General features: G+C 42.4%; 1 protein-coding gene across 4 annotated transcripts in view; it reads left to right on the top strand.

The window, feature by feature from the left end:
• Window positions 1-23753, top strand: part of LLGL2 (LLGL scribble cell polarity complex component 2) — a 71379-nt gene that overhangs the window by 26776 nt on the left and 20850 nt on the right. For all 4 annotated transcript variants that reach the window (XM_083351357.1, XM_083351359.1, XM_083351358.1 and 1 more), the window contains 8 exons: window positions 1217-1298; window positions 6973-7091; window positions 7767-7925; window positions 8817-8979; window positions 10909-11041; window positions 13640-13694; window positions 15318-15472; window positions 21559-21776. In XM_083351357.1, the coding sequence (XP_083207483.1) occupies window positions 1217-1298; window positions 6973-7091; window positions 7767-7925; window positions 8817-8979; window positions 10909-11041; window positions 13640-13694; window positions 15318-15472; window positions 21559-21776 (1084 nt within the window). The remainder of the gene's footprint in view (window positions 1-1216; window positions 1299-6972; window positions 7092-7766; window positions 7926-8816; window positions 8980-10908; window positions 11042-13639; window positions 13695-15317; window positions 15473-21558; window positions 21777-23753) is intronic.

The raw sequence follows: 23753 nt of genomic DNA, 5'->3' as shown, positions 1-23753 counted from the left end.
GTAACTGTGCCTTTTCTAGGGACTGTGTATAAAGCATTTTTAAAAACTTTAAGCAAAGCACTGCACAGCCCTCATTTTTAGTCTGTAGAAAGAACTTCATTCAAAAAATTCTGCACATTATCTAAATGATTAGACTATAAAAATAATAGCTCAGTTAAAATATTTGGTCTTCCTAAATGCAGAAGAGATTTCCCGGTTCTGTTCACTCTTTCTGTTCCCTACCAGCAGGCGAGAGTGGATAGAATCAGAATTCAAATTGTACTTGCTGTTCTTGTTCTTCCTCATCATATAAAGTGTAATCGTGAACATGAATGGTACTAAGGTTATCGCTGTATTGCAGAATAATGGGTTGGGAGAGTAGGATGGAAAAATGCTAGCTTGCTTTAAGTCAGTTGTCTTTGAAATGGGGTTAAGACTTGAACCAGGATAACCTAATCATTTCAGAGTGGAGTCCTGGGAGCTCGGGTTGTGCCATGTTAAGCTAGTTTCTCTCATGGGGAATGGAAAGTGGCAGTTCTTGTTTGGAGATTGAAATTTTTTAAAAAAGACTGCTTTAAAATTGCTTCTCTTTCGTTTAGCCTCAATATCTAAAATACAATGCTTATCCCTGTGGCATGAACCTGGTTAAATATAGAAGAGTGGAGGAAATGGATGGCCAAGAATCTGAATGCTTTCCCACATAATTGTCATTTTAATTGGCTCCTCATTTGGAAATTGTTTGTATGATTGGATCGTCTGCATAGCTGGCTTTGTGGATTGAAACAGGACCCTCCTTGGGAATAAACAGGTGTCAGTCATTCCATCCTGCTCAATTCTTTAAAAAAAGGTGCATATGTGATCAAGCCCGTCAAAAACATAAATCTTAAAAACTTGTTAGAAAGTATCAGGAAAGGCTTTGAAAAAACCCTTTTCCATTTTAGTGTATTTGTTAGGTTTATAAGTCATCTTTCCTTCAGCGCTCAGGGTACTTTACTCCAGGATCTCATGTAAATCAAGGAGTAAATTGCTATACTTCTGCTATCTTCTCTTCAGATTAATGGAAATAGTCCTCAGCTCAAACATATAAAAATGTTATTAGAAGAAGTGTAATCAACCTAATTCTAGATACAACACAAAAAAGAATGACCGTTGTCCTAAAATATAACTAATTGTTCATTCAAGATGTCAGTTGTAATATATGTCTACTTCAGCGCTATTGACCTCAATGGCAGTTCAGTTATGGTGCTCCAGGAGTGGAATTCATGGGCTTACATGAAGAGACCAACACCGTCATGCAGATACATTTCATTCCTGAACAGGTGAGTAAAACTGATGCAACCAAATCTGACTTCCTTGGAGATAATAACGCAAGTACTCAGTATTAAAATGAAAGTGTTTTTAATGTGACTTGCTACATAGCATTGATGTAGCTGGTAACTCAGTATGATTCCTGGAGTACTATGAACTGATGTTCATTTTATTCCGAGCTCCCCAATCCTATATATTTAAAGGAAGACTTTGATTTTGGATCTCAGCTCCAGCAGAACCTGTCAGAGCGGAGGATTCCAGCTTTGTTGTCATCTTCCTTAACGTTTTGTTGCCATCTTCCTGACATATCCAACACTGCTTGATGCAGTTACTGGGAGGAAGGCTTTGAGAAACATGAACTGTCCTGTCTCCTGTTCATTCCATTTAGATATCCTGAAGATGATTCAGACTCCCTTCCTTATCAATTGAATTAATAAATAAAACTAAGTTATGATAACACCGAATGAATGGACTTATGTCCAGTCCTCGAAGCTCTGGCCGTTGTAGTGTCTGTGTGGTCACGTGAATAGAATTCAGGCCCACCCAGAGTTATTTTATTTATTTATTTATTTATTTATTTTAATCCCATTTATATCCTGCCCTTCTCCGAAGACTCAGGGCGGCTTACAATCTAAGCACACATCAAATGTGCTTAGCAATAGCCTTCATTCTATGTATATGCCTGCTTATTAGGGCTTTCCCCCCCCCCCCAAGCGGCATTTTTACAAAGTCAGCTTATTGCCCCCAACAATCTGGGTCCTCATTTTACCTACCTCGGAAGGATGGAAGGCTGAGTCAACCTTGAGCCTGGTGGGATGCGAACCTGCACTAATTGCAGGCAGCTGGTGTTACTTAAGGAGGCATTAGCCCACTGCTCCACCAAGGCTCTTTCCCACGAGAAGTTGAAATTGATTGATTTGATTGAACCTTTTTTTTTTTTTTTGCACACGGTGGTGGAGGCCTAAAGCAAAAAGGTTTTATAAAACCCAGCTGAAGGCCTAGGACTGGGGCGACGGTGTGTCTGCCCACAAAGAGGGCTCTGCGTGCCACCTGTGGCACGCATGCCATAGGTTCGCCACCATGGACCTAGAACCGTGGTGGCAAACCTATGGCACACGTGCCACAGGTGACACGCAGAGCCCTCTCTGTGGGCACGTGCACTGTCACCCCAGTTCTAGGCCTTCAGCCTTAAGGAGGCATTAGCCCACCGCTCCACCAAGGCTCTTGTGGACCCTGTTATGGCTATCTGGTTACCCATTGCCACCAGCTGTCCTGGTCTAGACCCGTTGCAATGCACACCAGTATTCCACCAGTTGTGATCTTCCTTCACACCACTTTCTTTCACATTGGTGCAGTCGGGCCTTTCTCTTGTGCCCCACGCAGGGTTGCTGCATGCCAGACAGTCTTTCCCTTCATATTCCACCCAGGACTTGTTTTTGCCAAAGAAGTCTGGTGCATGAAAGAAGGCCCCAGCTTCCGGGTCCTTTTATGCCAATGCAGTCAGCCCTACTTTCATATGTCTGGCTTTTTTGTGAAAGAAGACCCTGGGTGGGGCAGAATGGAGGCCCTGGAAGGGATGTGAGAAAAACTCTGCACCAGTCTGAAAGAAGACCCAGGCCAGTATTGTACTGGTGAGTGCTGTGGCATCAGGGCTGAGTGGCAGGGGCAGTTAGAAGTGGGTCAGCAGGCAGCCAAAAGAGCAGCATGGAGTGGGAAGAGAGGCACGTGGGTGGAGTTCAAGAGGAGACAGAGCAGGCAGTCCCTTACCTTATCAAGGCTTGGGGCTGGGAGGGACCAGGGCGTGAATGGTTTGGATCAGGGTGGGTCCTCACTTAACAATTTGTGGGAGTCAGTTAATGACAGCAATGAGGACTGCCATGATTACCTTTGTTAAGCAATATTAACCAAGGACTATCTGTATATCAAAAGGGACGCGGTGGCTCAGTGGGTTAGGACGCTGAGCTTGTCGATCAGAAGATCGGCAGTTTGGCGGGTCAAATCCCAAGTGCCACGTAGCAGAGTGAGTGCCTGTTACTCATCCCAGCTTCTGCCAACCTAGCAGTTTGAAAGCACGTAAAAATGCAAGTAGAAAAATAGGGAACACTACGGTGGGAAGGCAACAGCGTTCCGTGCGCCTTTGGCGTCTAGTCATGCCGGCCACATGACCACGGAAATGTCCTTGGACAAGCGCTTTGAAATGGAGATGAGCACCGGCCCCTATAGTTGGAAACAACTAGCACGCATGTGCGGGGGAACCTTTACCTTTATCTGTATATCAGACGTATGATTAGACAAAGAAGAGCACAGCCCTCTTATTTTCCCTATGGGACCCCCCCTCTGGATTGGGGCTATGTGTTTGTGGGAGAAGGAAATGACGTAAACAGTTTTCCCCAATAACTTGCAGCCTGAAATGTCCTGCAGGATTTTTTTTATTAAAAAAGCAACTATTAGCACTAATATGAAGTTTATCTCTTTTTTAACCTTTGTGTTTGGAGAATAGCAGATTGGAAGGCAAGAGCTAAACATTTAAAAAGGCTAAATACCAGGGCTATGCACTGATCTGAATTCAAAGGGTGATTCAGAATGTGCATGGCTGCACATGTACTCACCTAGGAATACAAAAAGAAAGCAAAGAGCTCTATATATCATGTAATTTCCTTCAACATTTTCATATTAAGATCCTGCATTTTGCAGTACTTTTTTTATATTCCATTTGTATATTCCAGTGGTGGCGAACCTCTGGCACGCATGCTAGAGGTGGCACTCAGAGCCCTCTCTGTGGGCACGCACGCCTTCGCCCAGACAGAGGGATGTGGGCCCGGGCTGCTCCCCTCCCCCTCTCCATGCATGCAGAGTCCGGGAACAGCTGTGAGAGCTGGGCAGGAAGAAAGGAACCTATAAAAGGAACAGATTTTGGCAGAAGAGTGAGTGAGCAGCCTTTGGAAGCGATGGTGGGCAGCAAGCGAGCAAGCACATGGCCTTTGAAAGTGACCAGTGGTGGGTTTCAAATAATTTTAACAACCGGTTCACCCAGCTGCCCCACCCACCAGAGAACCCCTGGAACTCCCCCAGTCCTCCCTAGCCCCCACCACAAGCAACATCGAGGTGGCCACACTCACCTTGGCCACACCCACCCAGTCTGCTGTGACCACTGCAGCCACGCCCACCCAGTGGGCCACGCCCATCCAGCCCCTGGAGATAAATAAGTGAGTTTTGGCTGCAGTTTGGGCACTCGGTCTCTAAAAGGTTCGCCATCACTGGTATATTCCATTCAATCAGGAAATAGCTATAGGAAAACTGGTATGCTCTGCTGAGTGTCAGTTTGGTGTTCAGTATATTTAATTTTAAATCTAAATAGTGAATATTTTATTTTATTTTTTATTTTAATTCCATTTATATCCCGCCCTTCTCCGAAGACTCAGGGCGGCTTACAAGCTTAGCAGTAGCCTTCATTCTATGTATATGGCTGCTTATTAGGGCTTTCACACACACCCCAAGCGGCATTATTACAAAGTCAGCTTAATTGCCCCCAACAATCTGGGTCCTCATTTTACCTACCTCGGAAGGATGGAAGGCTGAGTCAACCTTGAGGGTTGGGCATTAACAAATAGACCGGAGCACACCACTTTAAAAAATTAACATATCCAAAGAATGCAGAAGTGAAAAAGGCAGATTTAAAAATGCTCACTTCAAAAAGGGTTTGTGTTTAATTCAGACATCAGGAATTCAGATTATCAGCTAGGTAAAATTTATCCCTGGAGGCAGGTAGCTCAGGTAACTTTGGGTTAACTGACCTAAAACACAGTTTGTCTTAAGTACTTGCTGTTGTGTAACACTATGAAAAGCCCAGAAATAGCTTGGACTGCTTAGGCTTGATGGACAGAATCTTAAGGCAATACAAGAAATGGAATATTATTGGAGTAGGTTTGACAACATCATGCAGGATCAAAGTTTATGGTTGGTGGTGGTTTGTTCTCCAAGCTTGTTGCTTAGTTTTGGAACATTTCATCACCAGGCTAGGTAACATCATCAGCAGAACCACCACAACCACCTACTACCCAAGTAAAAAATATTTCTACAAGTATTTCTACACATTTCTACAAGTTTATAATACCACGTTAATGAATTTATATTAAGGTGAAATAGATGAGGGAAGTGGCTTCCAAACACAGAAAGTGGCTTCCAAACACAGAAAGTAATACAAAAAAATACAGTTGGAGAAGGCAGAGTAGTCCCATGTTGCTGAACAAATATATGAACCAAAGAGGCACACTCTTAATAAGAACTAATAAATTCAGGTTCATTTGATATATGTGATTAAGTCATTGTACATTACTCATTAGAACTGAAAGTAACTTCCTGTTCGGGCCATTTCTCTTCCAGCATGTTAGATATCAAGTGTGTCCCGAATGTCCAGAATATATTCCCTATGTGAAAAGCAGTTAAATATGACTTTGTGATAACATTTAGTACTGTATAATACTTGTCAGTTGACTGCAAATGTACTGTATTGTAGATATTTTTTTTTTCTGGTTAACCACTTTAGAATCAATGTTCTAAGTAGATACCACGTATCAAATTGGGTGAATGTTGGTAAGATTATTTATATTCTGAAATGCGCAAACGTGCAAATTGTTTGGTCTGCTTTGATATAGATTTTTTCTTAAGGCCTTGTATATTTTTTATTTATCTTTATTTTATTTATACACCAGTGTGAGCAATTTATAAGTTTTGTGATACATCTTTCAAAGTATTACCTCCCTTTTTTTAATGGCAGCTCTTGGTACCCCCAAGATCAAACAGCTGGAATTCAACAGCAAAGTGGATTTATTGATTTTTTTCAAACTAAGAAGTAAAATTAGGGTGTTAATATCCTGTCAGATTTTACTAGTAGCTGTATACACAAACATACCCTGTGGTCATGCAGTAGCATTTTAGGCACTTGGCAACCAGCTCACCTTTATGTTTGTTTGCATCTTATGGTCACGTGACTATGATTTTCTACTTTTTTGCCAGTTTCCAGCATTTACAAAAATCCATTTTGAGTAAATTGATATGCTTAACAACCATAGCATTTGCTTAATGGCCATGGTGTTTGCTTAGCAATTGTGGGGGTTCGCTTAATGACTATGGCAAAAAAAGTTATAAAATCAGGTCTGGCCACGTGATCTATTTAGCAACTCCAGGGATAACCATAATTCTGGGCTTAATTATAGTTGTAAGTCGAGGACTATCTGCATTCTGTTCAATGGCTATTTCACACATAGCACACCCCCACGTAGCCATCCCCCTCCCCATCTCATCCGCCAGCCAATTCCTATGTTGTCCTGTCCCTTATGGCTTTTAGAGGCCAGACTGGTTTTTTTATAGAATAGATCTTGTCTTAAAAGGGGTTCCTGTGCTTGGTATGTATAGCATATGTGCTGAAATAAGCTGTCAACTTCTATAAAATATGTGAGCATTTATCTGTTATCCTGGTTGTTGCTCTTGGCTACTATCTTGGAATAGACTTCTAAAGTGGAGATTCTGTAACAAATCTGTTTGTATATAACTTTGTCCCATCCCAGATGGGAATTTTATTTCAGCTTAGTCATGGATTGTATCTTAAAACAATAGCTCAGTTTTTGATGTGCTACTGCAGGTAATAAAGGTTGCTTTATCTCTGTTCCTCTTGATAATTTTCAGTGCCGCTTAGTGACCTTATTGGATGATAACAGCCTGCATTTATGGACCCTGAAACATTCCCATCATGGTACATCAGAGCTTCAGGAGGAAAGACATTTCACACTCCGTGGGCCTCCTGGGTAATTAGGATACCTCCAATCCTAGCACATCTGGACTGCTAAGAAAGTCAACATGCTTGACATACAGTAAATTCTTCACCGTTGGTGTTTCAAGCAAATACAAACTTTAAAGGTTCTTTGCACTCTTAAGTAATCTGCTTTTTGTGGTATGGAGAATTGTGGTATGCTTCATCTTTTGTAAATCTAGTTTTCTTCTTCGCTTTATTTGAGGAAACTTAATTTGTTATTTCATCTGAACCAAAGGTCAACTGTGTTTCAGCAAGAGAATCAGAGGATGGTCCAGTGTCTGAACTTAGCCTAAATTACTGTAATTAAAACAATGGCAAAAGTTTAGTATAGATTTTAGGATAATGGTGAAGGAGGAAATATTAACAAGTATCAATAGATGCTAGTAAATCTAGCATTGTCAAGCAGAAGGGACTAAAATTCAGTTCTCACAAGTTTATCTGTTCATAAACCATATAACATTTTCAGTTTCACACATGTTTCTCTGCCACGAGATTCTGGAGTTAGAATATTAATGACTTGTCTTTGGTAGTCCTTTCTGAATTCTTCCAAATAGATTTTGGATCATTTTTTTACTTCATATGGTGCTACATGAATGTTGCCTGCAATATAAAGTTCATTCGCCTGAATCTTAAAACATTTTTTTTCTTTGTTTTTCTCTGCCTCTAGCTCCCCTCCAAGTGCTACCCAAATAACAGCAATCTTGGCACATTCTTCTCAAGAACTTCTGTATCTTGGTACTGAAAGTGGTAATGTGTTTGTGGTAGAGCTTCCATCCTTCAGGGTGCTAGAAGACCAGACCATCAGTCCAGAAGAAGTATTACAAAGGTGATGTCAGACACTGAAATTGTTATCTATGACGTTTCTGAGATTTTGCCCTGTTTATAAATATGACCATAGATGGGTATAGACTCTACAAGTCTCGATCAACATACCAACCTGTCTGTCATACAAGATGTCTGGAAGTTAAGTCATAGCAACGGGACATCTTGTCAGTACGAAATGTTTTGCTGCTTATCTAAGCTTCTTCAGTTTGAGCAAGTTGGTTAGTGGGATCCCATGTATGTCCTCCAGAGAGGTTTCATTTCTCACCTAATCTGGATAGGCTCCTTATGTGAGTAGGCAGAGAGTTGTTGGGATGCAAATGTTCCAAATCTCTGCTGAGGCCTCCTTCTGAGAAAGGTGGCAGCAAGCCCTAAAGCCAGAGAAAGAGCAACATTTGGGGTGGCCTATGAAAATACAGAGTTTGTCCAGTCTTGAATAACCTAGGCAATTCACATGTTTCAAGGTTCAGCTTCCACAGCATAACCACTTAAAAGATTTCTGTTGTGACCACACTGTTCAGATAGGTCAAGGTACCATTTTGTTTCCTTAAAGACGCCCCATGAAAAAATAGACTGAATTGGATTACCTAAGTATGTTGCACTCAAGCAAAGCGTGAGCTTAGAAATAGAAGTGTTTCTCTGGAACATGAAGCCCTGCCCCCCCGCCCTCCCCCCCTACACACACACTTTCAACAATTGGCCTGGAAGCCCGCTGGTGAAAAAGCTTGGTCTGTTCTGGGCTGAAAGCAGAGGCACTGGCAAGAAGCCACGTGCTTGGCCTTATGATGGTGCAGAGGTAGGTGGAGCCCTACCATATGTGCAACTGTTTCTTTGCAAATTTTAAGTTTCTTTCTTTTGCTTGCACAATAATGGCTCCATTTGTGTTTCCTCACAGAGTGCCAGAAGATTATTGGAACAGGAGGTCACTGGAATTGGTAGAAGTATTACGGGAACATCCTCGGAATCCCAATCAGATTTTGATTGGTTATAGCAGGGGCCTCGTTGTTCTCTGGGATTTGATAAATAAGAAAGCAACACACCATTTACTTGGCAATCAGGTACTCGTGAATTCTGGAAGTTCTGAAAAAAGGTCCTGTTTCCTTAGCTTACATAGCAAGTTACAGTTTTACGTTCATCCAAATTGATAAGCCAAAATGTGGTTGGTTTGAATTTAGCTTAGTAAATTTCATAAGACCGTTTTTTGGTTTTTTTTGTAAACTACTCTTTAGGCTTAGTGTGGCCCTGACAGATTTTACTTTAATAGGCTAGGATTAAATGGATTGGTCAGTGACTGTAATAAAGATTCAAACCATGAATAAACTATAAAGGTAAAGGTAAAGCTTCCCCCGCACGTTTCCGACTCTAGGGGCCGGTGCTCATCTCCATTTCAAAGCCGAAGAGCCAGCGCTTGTCCGAGGACATCTCCATGGTCATGTGGCCGGCATGACTGGACGCCAAAGGTGCACGGAATGCTGTTACCTTCCCACCGTAGTGGTCCCTATTTTTCTACTTGCATTTTTACATGCTTTCGAACTGCTAGGTTGGCAGAAGCTGGGACGAGTAACAGGCGCTCACTCTGTTATGCTGCACTCAGGATTTGACCCGCCAAACTGCCGACCTTCTGATCGACAAGCTCAGCATCCTAACCCACTGAGCGTCCCTTGAATAAACTATAGTTTACTGTAAAATATGGGCAAAGTCATAGAAACTCTGTCCAGAACAAAAAGCAAGGAAATCTGCTTGGACATTGATAACGCCTTGTGTCTAGCAATTATTATGAGGCCCTTGCACATTTTTTTTAACCAGGAGGGCAAGAGAGAGGTGAAATGTGTTGCAAAGAAAATGCATTTTTTTGTGCAATTTATCCTTTCAGCATCCTCCTTTCTAAGATAGAGAATAGGAAATGGATCTTTCATTACCCCCATCTGAAACATGAAAACAAACCAAAAAAAAACCCTGCTATCAGAGTTTTATTATACCAGTTTATTAACATATAGATAACCCTCAAGATCTGTGGCCCCTGGAATATGAATTCGTATTCTTCATTAACATTTTCCAACAGCATATTAAAATGCTCAGATTGCCGGTTAGAATAACAGTATGACTGAACAGTCCGGAGTGCAACTTGAAAAGACAAGCTTTACACTGACAGGGTTAATCGAGAAACCAAGAGGCCATAGGCCCTCTGAGGAGATGGGAGAACGTGCTGTGGAGGGAGCCTTTTGAACGCTCTGTTGAACTTTCTTTGTTGGCCTGATCTGTCGTTTATACCATAAAAGTGAAGAAGATTGACAGCACTATTTCCACATTATCACATATGTACTCTCCTAGATGAGAATATTGAATTTTTTCATTAGAAAATCACATGTGCTAGTTCAGTTTGAAAAAGAACACCCAACCTTTCCACAAAACGGTGGGTGTGGCTTCTCTCCAAAAGTGTGCACTGGCCATGTGTAAACAGAAGAAACGATTAAATCTATCAGCAGCAATCACATTAACTATTTAAATTACATTTGGTTTAGCTTTTGTCCTGGCTCCACTTGTTTTTGGATGTGTGACCTCTGGTGTGCCACTCAGATAAACCACACTTTTCTGATTTGAAGATGAATGAATGTGCTATGGCTTTCATGGGTCTAGACTGGTATATGCTCTCCACCTTTGTTCTGGTGAGAAAATGCACAGTCTGGTACACTGTGACAACATCACCACAGCCTGGATCTGGCCAGTTCAGACCGATGGTATCTAAAAGGGAAGAGGCAGACCAGAGGCAGAGCTTCCTATTAGTCTGTGGCCTACTTCAAAGCATTAGCTTCAGGAGAGAAGATCCAGCTAACAACTTAATCAACTGTTAAGTTTCCAGCACATGATATTTCTGTAAGGGTTCAAAATAAAAGCTGGAGAATTAAGTGATTATGTTTTAAATACAGACATTGTGAGCAAATCAATCCTGTTGCTACTTCAGGATGTGTCTCTTTGTTTTTCTCTAGCAACTAGAAAATCTCTTCTGGATGAGGGATGGCCATCATATCATCAGTTGCCATTATGATGGGAGCTATACACAGTGGCCCATTTCAAGTGATGATAGGCAGCCAGAGCCTTTGGAAAGCAAAGTACATTACGGTTAGTATGAGGGAAACTGGGAAGATATGCCTTTGGTAGCAACTTTGATTCTGATTTTATTGGAAGTCGCCTTTGCTGGCATATAAATTTAATAAATTCAAAGCTTGGTTTTAGAAACTCTGGACCCATTCTAAGAAGGCCTGTTTGGTTTAAATATCATATATGGATGTAAAAAGCAAGAGTATTATTTAGTATCTGACCAATCACATGACAATATATTGCGTAGATCTTCTTTAGAGCTTTGATTCATGTTTCTAGAGCTTCCTCAAGTGATATAATAAAACAGTGCCACGATTAATTGCCTCAGGGATTTATTTATTTATTTATTTATTTATTTATTTATTTATTTATTTATTTATTTATTTATTTATTTATTTATTTGGATTTATATACCACCCTTCTCCCGAAGGACTCGGGGCGGTGTACAGGGCAGTTAAAACACAATATACAAAGTTAAAAATAAATTAAATTAAATGAGCCCCAACAAGTAAATCACATTCTAAAAATTTAAAATCCTAAACCCTCAGTCCAGGCCAGCAAGCTCAAATAACCAAGTTTTCAGGTCGTGGCAAAACGAGCGAAGGTCGGGAGCCATCCGGAGCTCAACAGGGAGCTGGTTCCAGAGGGCAGGCGCGCCCACAGAGAATGCTCTCCCCCTGGGGGCGGCCAGTCGGCATTCCCTGGCCGACGGCACCCTGAGGAGGCCCTCTCTGTGGGAGCGCACAGGATGATGAGAAGTTGACGCCGGCAGAAGGTGCTCCCGTAAATAATCCGGACCCATGCCATTTAGGGCTTGATAGGTGATCACCAGCACCTTGAATCTCACCCGGAGGGCAACTGGAAGCCAATGCAGCTCGCAGAGCAGAGGTGTTATATGGGAGTATCGGGAGACCCCCATCACAACTCGCGCGGCCACATTCTGCACCAGTTGGAGCCTCCGAGTGGTCCTCAAGGGCAGCCCCAAGTAGAGAGCATTGCAGTAGTCTATCCGAGCGGTCACGAGCGCATGAGTGACTGTACGTAGGGCATCTCGGTCCAAATAGGGCCGCAACTGGTGCACCAGGCGAACCTGGGCAAAAGCCCCCCTGGTCACAGCTCCTATATGATCTTCTAAACTGAGCTGTGAATCAAGGAGGACGCCCAAGTTGCGAGCCCTATCTACGGGGGTAACACCTCACCCCCCCATCATTAAAGATGGAATAAACTGGGTAACCCGAGATGCCGGTATGTACAGCCACTCGGTCTTGTCGGGATTAAGACAAAGCCTGTTCCTCCCCATCCAGGCCCTCACTGCCTCTGGGCAACGGGACATCACGGCGAGGGCATCACTGGGTTGATTTGGGGTAGAAATAAAAAGTTGGGTATCATCAGCATACTGATGATACCCCACCCCAAAACCACAAATGATCTCACCCAGCGACTTCATATAGATGTTGAACAGGAGGGGCGAGAGGACCGACCCCTGAGGAACTCCACAAACGAGAGGCCTCAAGGCCGACCTCTGCCCCCCTGCCAACACCGACTGCGAACGACCCAGGAGGTAGGAGGAGAACCACTGTAAAACAGTGCCACCCACTCCCAACCCCCTGAGGCGCCGCAGTAAGATACCATGGTCAATGTTATCAAAAGCTGCTGAGAGATCTAATAGGACTAGGACAGAGGAACAACCCCTGTCCCGAGCCCGCCAGAGATCATTCACCAGCACGACCAATGCCGTCTCCGTTTTGTACCCGGGCCTAAAACCCGATTGGTAGGGGTCCAGATAATCTGCTTCCTCCAGGAACAGAGGGAGCTGATGTGCCACCACACTCTCAACAACCTTCGCTAGAAAGCGAAGGTTGGAGACCGGATGATAGTTGTTCAAAATAGCCGGGTCCAGGGCAGGCTTCTTGAGGAAGGGCCTCACCACCGCCTCCTTTAAGGCGGCAGGGAAGCTACCCTCCCTCAAAGAAGCAGTTATTACTGCCTGGAGCCAGCCTTGTGTCCCCTCCCGAGCTGCATATACCAGCCAGGAGGGGCACGGGTCCAATAAACACGTGGTGGAACTCAGCCTCCTCATGATCCTGTCCACCTCTTCCAGAGTCATGGTCAAATTTAAGTGTTTATCTGAATGATTCTACAACCAGAGACTAAAACTTGTATCAAAAGAAGCACTCATATTAAAACAGTACTCATATTAAAACAATAGACAGCTAAATCATGGAAAATAAATTATCTGAATTGCTAGACAATTAGATGTCTAACAGCAATACTAATTCCAACAATATTAATAAACCTTCTGGAGATATATAGGGATGGCAGGGGTTTTTTAGCCGTTGGAATTACAGTAGCTGTTTTTTTACCAGAAAATAGATGAAACTGGATTAGCTTTTCCTTTTATCCTTCATGTCATAATAGATGTATGAAAAGGCAATCTTAAGTGTACGTTGGTCTGCATAATTAGTTGGTGAAGCTGTCTGACTGTGCAACTTATATGAAGAGTAGTTATGCACAGAGATGTTACCATGTTGTGTCAGGTTTACTAAAACTATTTGTTAATTTTGCAATACAAAAATATATTTAATAAATGGTACAATCTTTGTAAATATTCTGTTGTAGGTCCCTTCCCTTGTAAGGCTATTTCAAAGATTTACTGGCTAACAACAAAGAATGGGTGAGTATTATGGCTGACAATGTTGCACGTGGTCTGTATATAAAGTGACATTTTAGTAACAAGAGAGGCTATTCCTGGGAACCTGCAACTGGTTAAGTAACAGCCATGTGTTCTTTTCTGCGTATAATAAAGATCTGTATGGACTTACGAGACAAAATGTTGCTGCCTGCCTTTAGGCAATTTGAATTGATGTTGTGTCCTTGCGTACCAAGTTTGTAATCCGCCTTTTGCTGCAGGCTTACCTTCTCACCTAACCATAAACAATTATCCTGTAATTATAAAATTCTATAAGCATATATCCATATTTCATATCATTCAGTGAAAGCCAGAATGAGAACAGTAGAAAATACAATGGATAGAAATGACAGCTAAAGGTTAGATAGAAGAATCTTAAGTACCACTGAAAATGATAGAAGGAAAGTCAAGACTCTATCAAAGAACCCTGAGGAGAGAAAGTCCACAATAATTTGCCACCCTAAGGAATGGCTTCTCTTTAATGGGGCTTTGGAAAAGCAGTGTCCATTTCTGTAATGGTAGGTATGTGGGAATTTGCCTTGAGGGATACGGGGAAGAGATACTGCCTTGGGAACAACCAGGCAAAAGAAGGAGGGGCCCCCAGTGCTTAACAGCCAGAGAAAGAAACTTAGAAAGGACCTGCCTGAATTGATAAGGCCATCAAAAGTGATAGTGAGATTTGTATTTTCAGACTTGTAGCCTTACCATATATGTAAAAGGTAAAGGTTCCCCCGCACATGCATGCTAGTCGTTTCCGACTCTAGGGACTGGTGCTCATCTCCGTTTCAAAGCCGAAGAGCCAGCGCTTGTCCGAGGACGTCTCCGTGGTCACGTGGCCGGCATGACTAGACGCCAAAGGCGCACGGAACGCTGTTACCTTCCCACCGGAGTGGTCCCTATTTTCCTACTTGCATTTTTACGTGCTTTCGAACTGCTAGGTTGGCAGAAGCTGGGAAGAGTAACAGGCGCTCACTCTGTTACGCGGCACTTGGGATTCGGCCCGCCAAACTGCCGACCTTCTGTTCAACAAGCTCAGCGTCCTAACCCACTGAGCCACCGCGTCCACCATATATGTAGCCTTACCTTAAAATTAGAATTAGGTCATCTAGTCATGTTTCTGGTCTGGTTTACTAGGGAGGACTGACAATTTCGCATATGCATATATAAGTAAATTTACTTATTTACAAGAGTTATATACTGTGGCTGCCTCTCACATGATGACTCTAAGCAACTCACAACAATACATAAAAACATATTAAAAACCAAAGTACCCTTCCAGATCAATCTTCCTCACAGCTCAACCTCCATTCTAGCCCAATGCTTAGAGGAATAGGCAAGTTTTCACAACCCCACTGCAAGGCTGAAAAGTTAAAGATCCCTAGAGAATCTCGGCTGCAAGGCTGTTCCATGACTAAGATACAAGCACCACTATTCAGGGCTTACAATGTTTTTCTTGTACTGCACGCTTTGCTTATCCCTCGCTAGTGACTTCCTTCAAGGAGCTAATTCTAAAGATGGAGAGATTTCAGTAAGGCCGTTTTTTTTAAATTCTAGCTATGAAATGCTATTAAAGTGAAGACTCAGAATATTATCTGTTTTTCTTTTAAGGCTCCCTTACCTCATATTCCAAGGAGGGATGCCTCGAGCCAGCTACGGTGACCGGCATAGCATTACGGTTGTTCATGGCAGTCGGCAGATTGCCTTTGACTTCACATCACGGGTGATAGACTTCTTTGTCATTGCCAGTGCTGAACCATTCGCAGGTATGTAGAAAGCTGAAATAGCGATCTAATGCAGTGTCATTTCTGGACTCTAGAAGACTAATTCACTAATTAGATTCCTGAGTGGTTTGTTCCCTTGTCACGGCATTCCTCTGTATTCAGCTTAGAAGAACTGATCTGCTTGCCTGTTCATTTTTAAGTTCAATTACATTTAAACCCTAAGCCACGTAAGTTTTTAAAGACTGAAACGATGATTAACTTGCCCATAGCTCAAAATGTGTTCCTGATACCCTGCTCCAAATACCTTTGTTGCAGAGGCACATTCTGCCCAAGTATCACTTCCTTTTGCAAATAATTTTATGTGGTGTGCTCTGGATTTGTTGGAATATTCTTTTGTGAAGTTACCCCTATCATCTCTTTTGCAAATATTTAGATGCCAAGGTAGGGACACTGTTGTTCACTCAAGCACTTTCATTTTCATTTACTGTTTTATATCCAGCCCTTTATTTCATACAGTACAGTAGGTAGAAATGTTCTATAATCTGTCAGTGGTTTTGTTGTAGGTTGCTATCATCAAATTCTTTGTTTTCTTGTAGTATATTTCACATATATTACGCACTGATCTTACTCCATGAGCTTGAATTAAATACACAAACTGTATTAGATATTTAAATAGTATTTTAAAGAGGGCAGCACGAGGAGCATGGCAAACACCGATGCCTCGTTGGCTGAGGAGCTGAATATCTTCTTCGCCCGCTACGAGGTTAAAAGACCAGATCCCGTAGCCTCTGCTGGCCGGCCTTCTGACTCTCAGCCACTCACCCTGTGTGAACACCAAGTGAGAGCTGTATTGAAGGCTGTGAATCCCAGCAAAGCCGCAGGCCCAGATGGGGTGCTGGGGATAGTGGTCAGGAATTGTGCCGACCAATTTGCAGGGGTCCTGACGAGGATTTTTAACATCTCCTTGCAAACGGCATGTGTACCATCGTGCTTGAAGGCAGCTACCATTGTCCCAGTCCCCAAGAAAACTGCAGTTGAGTGCCTGAATGGCTACAGACCTGTTGCATTGACGTCTGTAGTCATGAAATGCTTCGAAAGATTGGTTCTCCAACATCTTAGGACATGCCTCCCACTGGACTTTGATAAACATCAATTTGCCTACAGGGGAAATAGGTCGACAGACGATGCCATAGCTACTGCTTTACACTCTGTAGCAAGTCATCTCGAGAAACCTGGAAGTTACGTCAGGATGCTTTTTGTTGACTACAGCTTGGCTTTCAACACCATTCTGCTGAGCATTCTCATCAAGCTGACTGACTTGAAATTCTCCCCCGCCATCTGCGATTGGATTCAAGACTTTCTTAGGAACCGGTTACAAACAGTGAGGGTCGGGTCTGCTTTGTCCACCTCCCTGAAGCTTTGCACCAGCACGCCACAGGGCTGTGTGCTTAGCCCCTACCTGTACTCTTTATACACATATGATTGTGTATCATCTGACCCATCCACTGCGATAATCAAGTTCGCTGATGATACAACTGTGGTGGGTCTTATTACAGGTGGGGATGAGACAGCATACAGGGCGGAGGTACAAAAACTATCCATATGGTGTTGTAACAACAACTTGCACCTAAACATCGGCAAGACGAAAGAGATGGTGTTAGACTTCCGGAGAAAAAAGGAGGAACCTGCCCCACTTTACATCGGGGAGGACTGTGTGGAGAGAGTTTCCTCCTTTAAATTTCTGGGAGTCTACCTCTGTGAAGATCTCACCTGGAAAGTTAACACAACCCAGGTGGCTAGAAAGGCCCAACAGAGGCTTCACTTTCTTAGGGTCTTGCAGAAGAACAGGGTAGAACAACGGCTAATGACCCTCTTTTACTGGTCTACTATAGAGAGTGTCCTCTCGTATGGTATTGTGGTTTGGTATGCTGGTCTGACAGCCGCGGACAGGAAAGTATTACAGAGGGTGGTGAGCACAGCACAAGACATTGTGGGCTGTTCCCTGACACCACTGGATGACATCGCCAGGGCTCATTGCCTTGGAAGAGTGAGGAAGATTCTCAGGGATGACTCACACCCTGGACGGTATCTCTTTACTCTCCTACCATCGGGTAGGAGATATTGGAGTATAGCCAGCCGTACCAACAGGCTAAAAAACAGCTTTTATCCGTGGGCTGTTAGGCTTTTGAATGGGATATAATCTCTGTGAACTTATGCAGAATTGACTTGGGAGGCCGGTGTGTGGTGTAGTTGGTTCACATGGTGTGGTAGGATGGAGGGTTTGTTGTCACTGTGTGTTGGGGGGAGGGAGCATGGGGGGAGGCTCAGCTAATCTCAATGTACACATGTTGTACTTTGACAATAAAGGTTTATTATTATTATTATTAAAATATAAAATGTTGGGGGAAATTGATTTTACAATATAGTGATATAACAGTCTGAAACAAACCTTACTTTATTGAAATGCAGGAACTGTTTCATAACGTTCACATCTTTTTCTGATTTGCATCAATAAACCAAAGATTTGTTACTCTTCATTACTATCTGGGACATTTAATTGTACGAACAAATAGTTTAGAGCAGGAAGGAAATTAGACGTGTTTCTTGTATTGGTGATTGCTGGGAAATAATGAGAAACAGACTTCAAGGTGAAAGGGCCAAAATGTCCTTTGGATTTAAGCCATCTGGTTCTTTCCTCAAAGCTTTGACTCCTAATCTACCAGGCAGCACTGGAGACTCTACTACTTGGGAAGCCTATCTTAAGTATCTGCAAATGAGTAAGCTTTCTTCATGTGAAGCTCTGGGCTTCTCCTTATCTTGGTCTTGCTCCATCCTTGGCTTTGCTTCAGTCGCTTCCAGACAGAAGGAGCTGTTAATGCTATGCTGCATTCCTGTTCCTTGGGGGGGTGGAGGGAGAGAGGGAAAAAACCCCATAAGCATTGAGCTCAGCTTTCTTCAGCGTTGCTGCCAAAGAGAAGCAGCACAACCTCAGTCCCTTGGAAGTTCAGGGTCCTAGTGACTGTGCTTTGCTGACAAGCTGCTGGCACAAACCACAGGAATTGCAATGTAAACCGGAACTTGCCTGCTTAATCCAGGAAATTGTTCAGTCATCTGAGGTTTCTGTGGCTTGCAGTGGCTGCTTTCCGAAGCCTTAGCCAATCTTACTTAACTGTTTGTTCTGCACAGCACTTTGAGCCCTTCGGTCACTCACTGTCAATGAGTAATACTCCTATAATTGCACGCCTGGTGTTGGGAAGCTCTTCTGTTTATTTAGGGTCTGGGCTTTGCTCCGTTGGGATTGTTTCGGAAAAAACAGGTGGTTGGGGAGAGTGTACAAACAGGATGGCTACTCTGCCAATTAGGAAACGGTATGAGTGGAGAGTTTCTATCTCTCTTTTCCAAGAAATGCTTCTGTGGAGAAACAGCACTCTGTTTTTGAATTGTACATTTTTACACAGTGTTTTCTGCCTGAAATGTACCACCAGATGTGGCCATTTCAGATGGCTTTGTACTTTGGCTTAGCAACGCCTAAGGAAGGAATGTTATCAGTAGTGCTTAGCAAAGTTTACATTGCAGTGATAGTAGCTTACAAAGCATTTTGCAGGGGTGTTTTCTTGGGCCACTTTTTGCCTAAGGTGGAACAATGATGATGTGGGCTATAGACAGACAGACAGACAGACAGACAGACAGACGTCAGCTTGGCATAGAAACCAGAAGAACTCACCATCTCCTGTGAACCCACATGTAATGTAGTGGGTCCGACGCAAGGAAGAGACATAACACCACATATCTCTGGTTGAGATTTGGCTGCCCAGAAAAACAGCTCCTAACCAGGCAGATTCATCTGCTGTGCGAGTCATGTCCAGCACCATGGCCTGAAGCGACATCTCCATCTTAGTTCTGTTTTGTGGGAAGGGGGCAGGGTTGGCAGAGGCAACCACAACCCTGTCTGATTGGAGGATACATTGATGTGGGGTTGAAATCCTAACTCTGACTGATAAGAAGCGGTTGGTCGAACATCTGCCTCTTTGTCTAGGAGGCACAAGACGTGGGACATGGTCCTCTTGGAGTGAGAAGGTGTGAAAGCAGGAATTACAGGAGCTGAAGGGGGATGGAAATGGGGAGGGTGCCCGGGGAGGGGCTGGGGCCTAAGGAGAGGCAGCATGGGGGAAGTGTTAAGAGAGAGGTTGGCATGGCTTCACTCAGATAGAGTGCAGGTGATTTGGGCATGAAACCAGCAGTTACTTCCCAGAACAACAATTATGCATAGAACATTTTGCACATCCTTATTAGTACATTTCATGAAAGCAAAAGTAGGCATGTATCATCAACACCCAGGAACAAGCCATTTGGTTGTTCCAGAAGGCTCTTATTTTGCTTTCCATCCTTAAATATAGAACTGTTTTTTGGTCAGACTTCAGACAGTACTATAATTACTGTATTGATTGATGAGATCTAATAGGAAAATGTTTAATGGTAATTTTACTTGAAATTATGTTATAGATGCTGCCACATGTTTAAATGGAGATTACAATCCTAGCCAAAATTTTTTCCTGTTTTAAGTGTAACTTACTCTTTCCAATAAATTGCAGTTTTAGTTCATCATTATCTGTTTTATTTGTTAATCCGTTTACATCTTCGTATCTATTATGTTACACAAATATGTGATTTAAAGAATTTTTTTAATGGAAAGAAGGAAGAATCCATTCCCTTTTTTAAAATAATGCTTTTAAAAATGAATCAAATTCTGCCTGGAATTAAATATGGACACCCTTAATTAACTTTTTATTAATTTAAATGTTGCTACTTATTTTTTTACATATAGATCATGCGACAGTTTAAAGTTGCATGTGATGAGGTTGTTAAATATAAAATTTTAGATATTTTTAAAGATTTGACATTTTGGAGCAGCATAGGCTATGACTAATACTTGGATAACAAATTTTCTGATCTTTCAGGATCTACTGTAAGCTGCTGTAATATAAAATTGTAATGATGCATTAGCTGAAAGTACCCGCTGAGACTCTTCGGAATGGAAATAGCAATAGCACTTACACTTAATCCACTTAATAGCAATAGCACTTACACTTAATAGTGCTTTACAGAAATGTGTGTATAGTGTTCACAGGGAAGAATCTGTGTTGCTAACTTCAGTTTTAATACTATGTGTTTTAAATGAAATTTAATGCTCGCTTATCTGCATTTTCTTTTCCAAAAGCAAATTAACAAGTTCTCCAGTAGAAGTAGTGTCAAAGCTATCACACAATTCTTATTCTCCAGATAACAATTCTCATCACTAGCTAAGTTGATATATTTTAAGCACCTGAAATTTACCGAATTGGCCTAAGTTCAAACTGTCCCTGGGGCCAGATTATGGACTGGATAAGGTGTTGCAGGTTAAAACTGAATCTAGACAAATGAAAGAGTTTGGTGGCTGGGAAAGAGCTCAGCCTTTCAGAAGGGACTTTTTTTGTTGTTGCTCTAGTTATGATTTATTTATGTCCCTTCCTGGAAAGATCTGATCTAGCTACCAATATCCATGGGTTTGTGCCACCTGATTGGACTGTTGTAATCCATTTGGTGAAAGGATGGATGCCCTTGAAAAATCAGCCAAGCTGTCAACGGGATTCAAGTCTGAGCATGTAATAACTAAGCCATGTTGGTTCCCAGTAGGTTTTTGCTCAAATGTCATTAAAATCCCTAAATGTTTTGGAAAGACTTCCTGTTTAAATAGTTACCTGGGAACTATGTTCCTCTGATAAAGGGCTTTTGAGTATGCCTTCAGAAAGTTGGACAGAAAGTTGCCTTCAGTTATAAAGGTCATGGATTTTTTGGCAGCGGCTCCAGTGCTATGAAGTTCCCTTCCATAAAAGTGCAGTCTGATGCCACTTTAGAATGTTTAGGAAAACTGCAAATACTCACTTTTATCTCTTAGGCTTTATTGTGTTTATATGTTCCTAGATTTTACAAAAATGACACCTAGAAATTTACAACATAAAAATGTGAGATTCCCCTAACTCAATATTAAATACTTGATTCTTGCCGAACCTTTAACCTAGATAAACCTTGTTACTAGCATTTTGAGTTTGTGCACCCTTCTGTGAAATGAATGATCCTCTCTCCTGCAGAGTTTGATGACCCTTCTGCCATGCTGGTATTGGCAGAAGAAGAACTCGTAGTAATAGACCTGAAGTCTCCTGGCTGGCCATCTATCCAACCTCCGTATCTTGCATCTCTCCACTGCTCGGCCATCACATGTTCTCACCATGTCTCCAACATTCCTCTAAAATTGTGGGAAAGGATCATCAATGCTGGGAACAAGCAGAACGTTCAGTTTTCTAAGATGGTATGGCTTGCATATCCTAGTGAAATAGGGATGGATTTGAAGTAGATGCAGATTGTGATTGTTTTTCTCCTGGATTTTGAATGACCTCAAATAAGACTTCGGAGGTACAAAGTATTCCTACTTCTAAGGAAATATATGTTGTGATTCAGGGTCAGCTTGTGGGTTCGGCAGTTGGGTCGGACGACTCAGAGGAGGAGGAGGGGGGTGTTGAAGAACTTGCTGATGAGAGCCCTCAGCCAGGCCCCTCCCACCTGGTCACGACGGAGACCCAGCTGTGTGAGCCTGACAGCGTGGATGAAGATGACCCACAGCTGGCCCTGTTCAAGGACGCCTGACGCAGGAGGCAGTCAATCAGGAGTAAACAGAGGAAGGCAATGGGGCACCTCGGAAGGAGGCAGAGAGAAGCCACACCCTAAACTGTATAAAAGGGGAATGCGTGGGAGGGCTGGTTTGCTGAAGGCAACCGCTTGAAAAGCTCCTGTTTCTTGGTTCGTGTCTTGTTTGTTTTTGTATCAATTCATTCCAGCCTCTTGCCTTCTTGTAAAAGGGGTTGTCCCTGCCTTTTCTGCAGGGCCGGTAGCAGGCTGGTACAGAACAATATAGGAGCAAAGGGGGAAATGGCAGTCTCAGCACCAGTTCCATTTGTTACATTGTATGGAACCTACTTGATTGACATTAGGGGACAAATAAGAGTATAAGTTGAATTAGTGATTGTGAATAATTTTTCCATGGTGATAAAGTACTCTTTGCTAGTACTAATATAATGTAGCAGAAGCTTGTATCCAGCACTTATCTGCTACTCATTAAAGCAGCTGCATTATTTTTTTTGGGGGGGGGGCTTGCTGCAGTATTCCTGGAAATAAGGACAGAGACAGGTGCTTCATTTGGCCTTCTCCATAGTTTCCCCAAATCAATGCCAAAATATTGCGTCACTCACTAATGAAATTATTAGTGGATAATTTTAGCCACAAAACTATCCAAGAGTTTGTTGTTATGTGGAAAGATAGTTTTCCCACTAGTCCTTGACTTATAACCACAATTGAACCCAACATTTTCATTGCTAAACAAGACAGTGGTTAAGTGAATTTTGCCCCATTTTGCGACCTTTCTTGCCACAGCTATTGAGTGAATCAGTGCAGGTGTTAAGTTAGTAACGGTTGTTAAGTGAATCTGGCTTCCTCATTGGCTTTGCTGGTCACAAGGTCGCAAAAGGTGATCACATGACCCCAGGGACACTGCGACCATCATAAATATGGATCAGTTGCCGAGTGTCTGAATTTTGATCATGTGACCATGGATATGCTGCAATGGTTGTAAGTGTGAAAAAAGATCATGTCACTTTTTTCAATGCCGTTGTAACTTCAAATGGTCACTAAATGGTTTGTAAGTCCAGACTATCTGTAGTGATTCCTTTGCTTTTTTGTATGCCACTCTTGTATGTCATGCAGTGAAGCTTAATCTTCCTTTTTAGCGAAAGGTAACCGGATCCTATAATTATATTAAATCTTGCCCAATTGTATAGTTACATGCTTATAGGATTTTTAAAATTTCAGGTTAAATTTCTATTTCTATTTCAAGCAAATCAGGGAAGTGTATCTTTCTGAAATTTATGGAAAGATGTCGTCCTGTCAATTGGCAGAGCTCAAAAACTGGGTCAGATTTCATTAGCACTCAAGAGTGTGAAAGATAAGATTTGCTGCCAGCCTGGAAGATGCATAATGGGTTGCATGAACCATCCCTACCTGCTGTTACTGATCTCTTGTCATATCCATGTTCCTTGGTCCTGTATAACAGCAACCCTGTTATGAAGACATTTGTATAGCATAGGAGAAGGGAGATTCTGAACATGTATTGATGGGGTTTGTGTTCAGCCCCAGTCCATGCTCACATGGAAAAAATTGTACATGAGCGCACGCAATCATACATGCATGGAGTCATTTCAGATAAACAACTGGTTGATGGTTTTTAATTGCTTTC

Source organism: Vipera ursinii (genome assembly GCF_947247035.1).
Source record: "Vipera ursinii genome assembly, chromosome: 2".
NCBI classification, from domain to species: domain Eukaryota; kingdom Metazoa; phylum Chordata; class Lepidosauria; order Squamata; family Viperidae; genus Vipera; species Vipera ursinii.
The sequence above is the reverse complement of the archived record's forward strand: the minus strand, read 5'-3'. Positions and strand labels throughout refer to the sequence as shown.